The sequence below is a fragment of the Sphaeroforma arctica genome, assembly GCF_001186125.1.
Source record: "Sphaeroforma arctica JP610 unplaced genomic scaffold supercont1.1364, whole genome shotgun sequence".
NCBI classification, from domain to species: domain Eukaryota; class Ichthyosporea; order Ichthyophonida; genus Sphaeroforma; species Sphaeroforma arctica.
The window spans coordinates 1-1,228 of NW_014039194.1; the positions used below are offsets into that span (position 1 = coordinate 1).

Below are 1,228 nucleotides of genomic sequence, written 5' to 3' on the forward strand. Positions count from 1 at the left end.
GTGTGTGTGTGTGTTAGGGTAGTTCTATTATTATATATATATATATATAAATGCATATATATGTACTCTCTCACACACACTCACTCTCTCACACACTATATATACATATATATATATATATACATATACATATATGTACATAGATATATATATATATATATATATATATATATAGTAATGTGCGTATGATATGTATGTATGCATATATGTCTGTATGTATACATATATGTCGGTACATAAGCTTATTGTTTGTTTTTAAGTATGTATGGAAGAATGTATACGTACACATACGTATAGACACGCACGTATTCACACACAGACACATACAGAGATACATAGATACATATATATATAGATACATACTTACATAGATACATACAAACACACATACATAGATACATACATGCATAGATACATACATAGATACATACATATATAAAATACATACATACATACAACCGACTATATCATAGACGTCAACCTCAAAGCTGTGCACTTCACATGCAACACGATGCATGACGTCACTAATAATCTCATCAAATATATACACATGAAGAACTTCAGTGTATACACACCTCCATGCTTCCTGATTCCTAGCTCTCTGTGCATAAAAGTTCTATCGCAAAACGTCTGCGAGCACATCATATGGCTACACATACACACACGCCAAGGGTAACACACACATACACACATACCGAAGGGCTCATCAATAACCATATCACTCTGCGTATCCAAGACCTTCAAAGTAAGCATATCTCCATGCTTCAAATATTCAGCTACCCTCACAGTCGCCTCCAAGTCCGTAATGTCTGTCTGCTTCTTAGCTATCTCTGCATATAAGCTGTACATGCCCGCTTCCACACTACACTCAGCTTCAACCAACTGTAAGAGATTTATGATCGTATCAGAAGCCTCGAGCGATATACGCTTCATGCCATCGGGGGATCGTACTCGAAGCAACATGATGCCTTTGTACTGTCACCAAACTACTCACTCTGTGTCGTTAACCGAATGCTTTGATTGTATTTAAAAATAGTGGAATGGTTATAGTAGCACTTATACACTAATCCAGGATAGTATGAAAGAAACTACAACGGCATATAGTACACAGTATCTTGGCAAGTCAGTTAGTTGCTAGTGTTTTGTCACGCTAAGTAAATACTGTTATAGTTAGGTGATCAATATTTACATACTCTACTCTAGTAGAGGTGATGGGACGACACCTATC

At 35.9% G+C, this 1,228-nt stretch overlaps 1 protein-coding gene across 1 annotated transcript; it reads right to left on the bottom strand.

The window, feature by feature from the left end:
* Window positions 1-695: 695 nt before the first annotated feature.
* On the bottom strand, window positions 696-963 carry SARC_10727 (hypothetical protein; the record flags this gene model as incomplete). Its single annotated transcript, XM_014295217.1, has 1 exon — window positions 696-963. A coding segment is annotated over one exon (268 nt), but the record flags the coding sequence as incomplete, so codon positions are not given.
* Window positions 964-1,228: the final 265 nt, after the last annotated feature.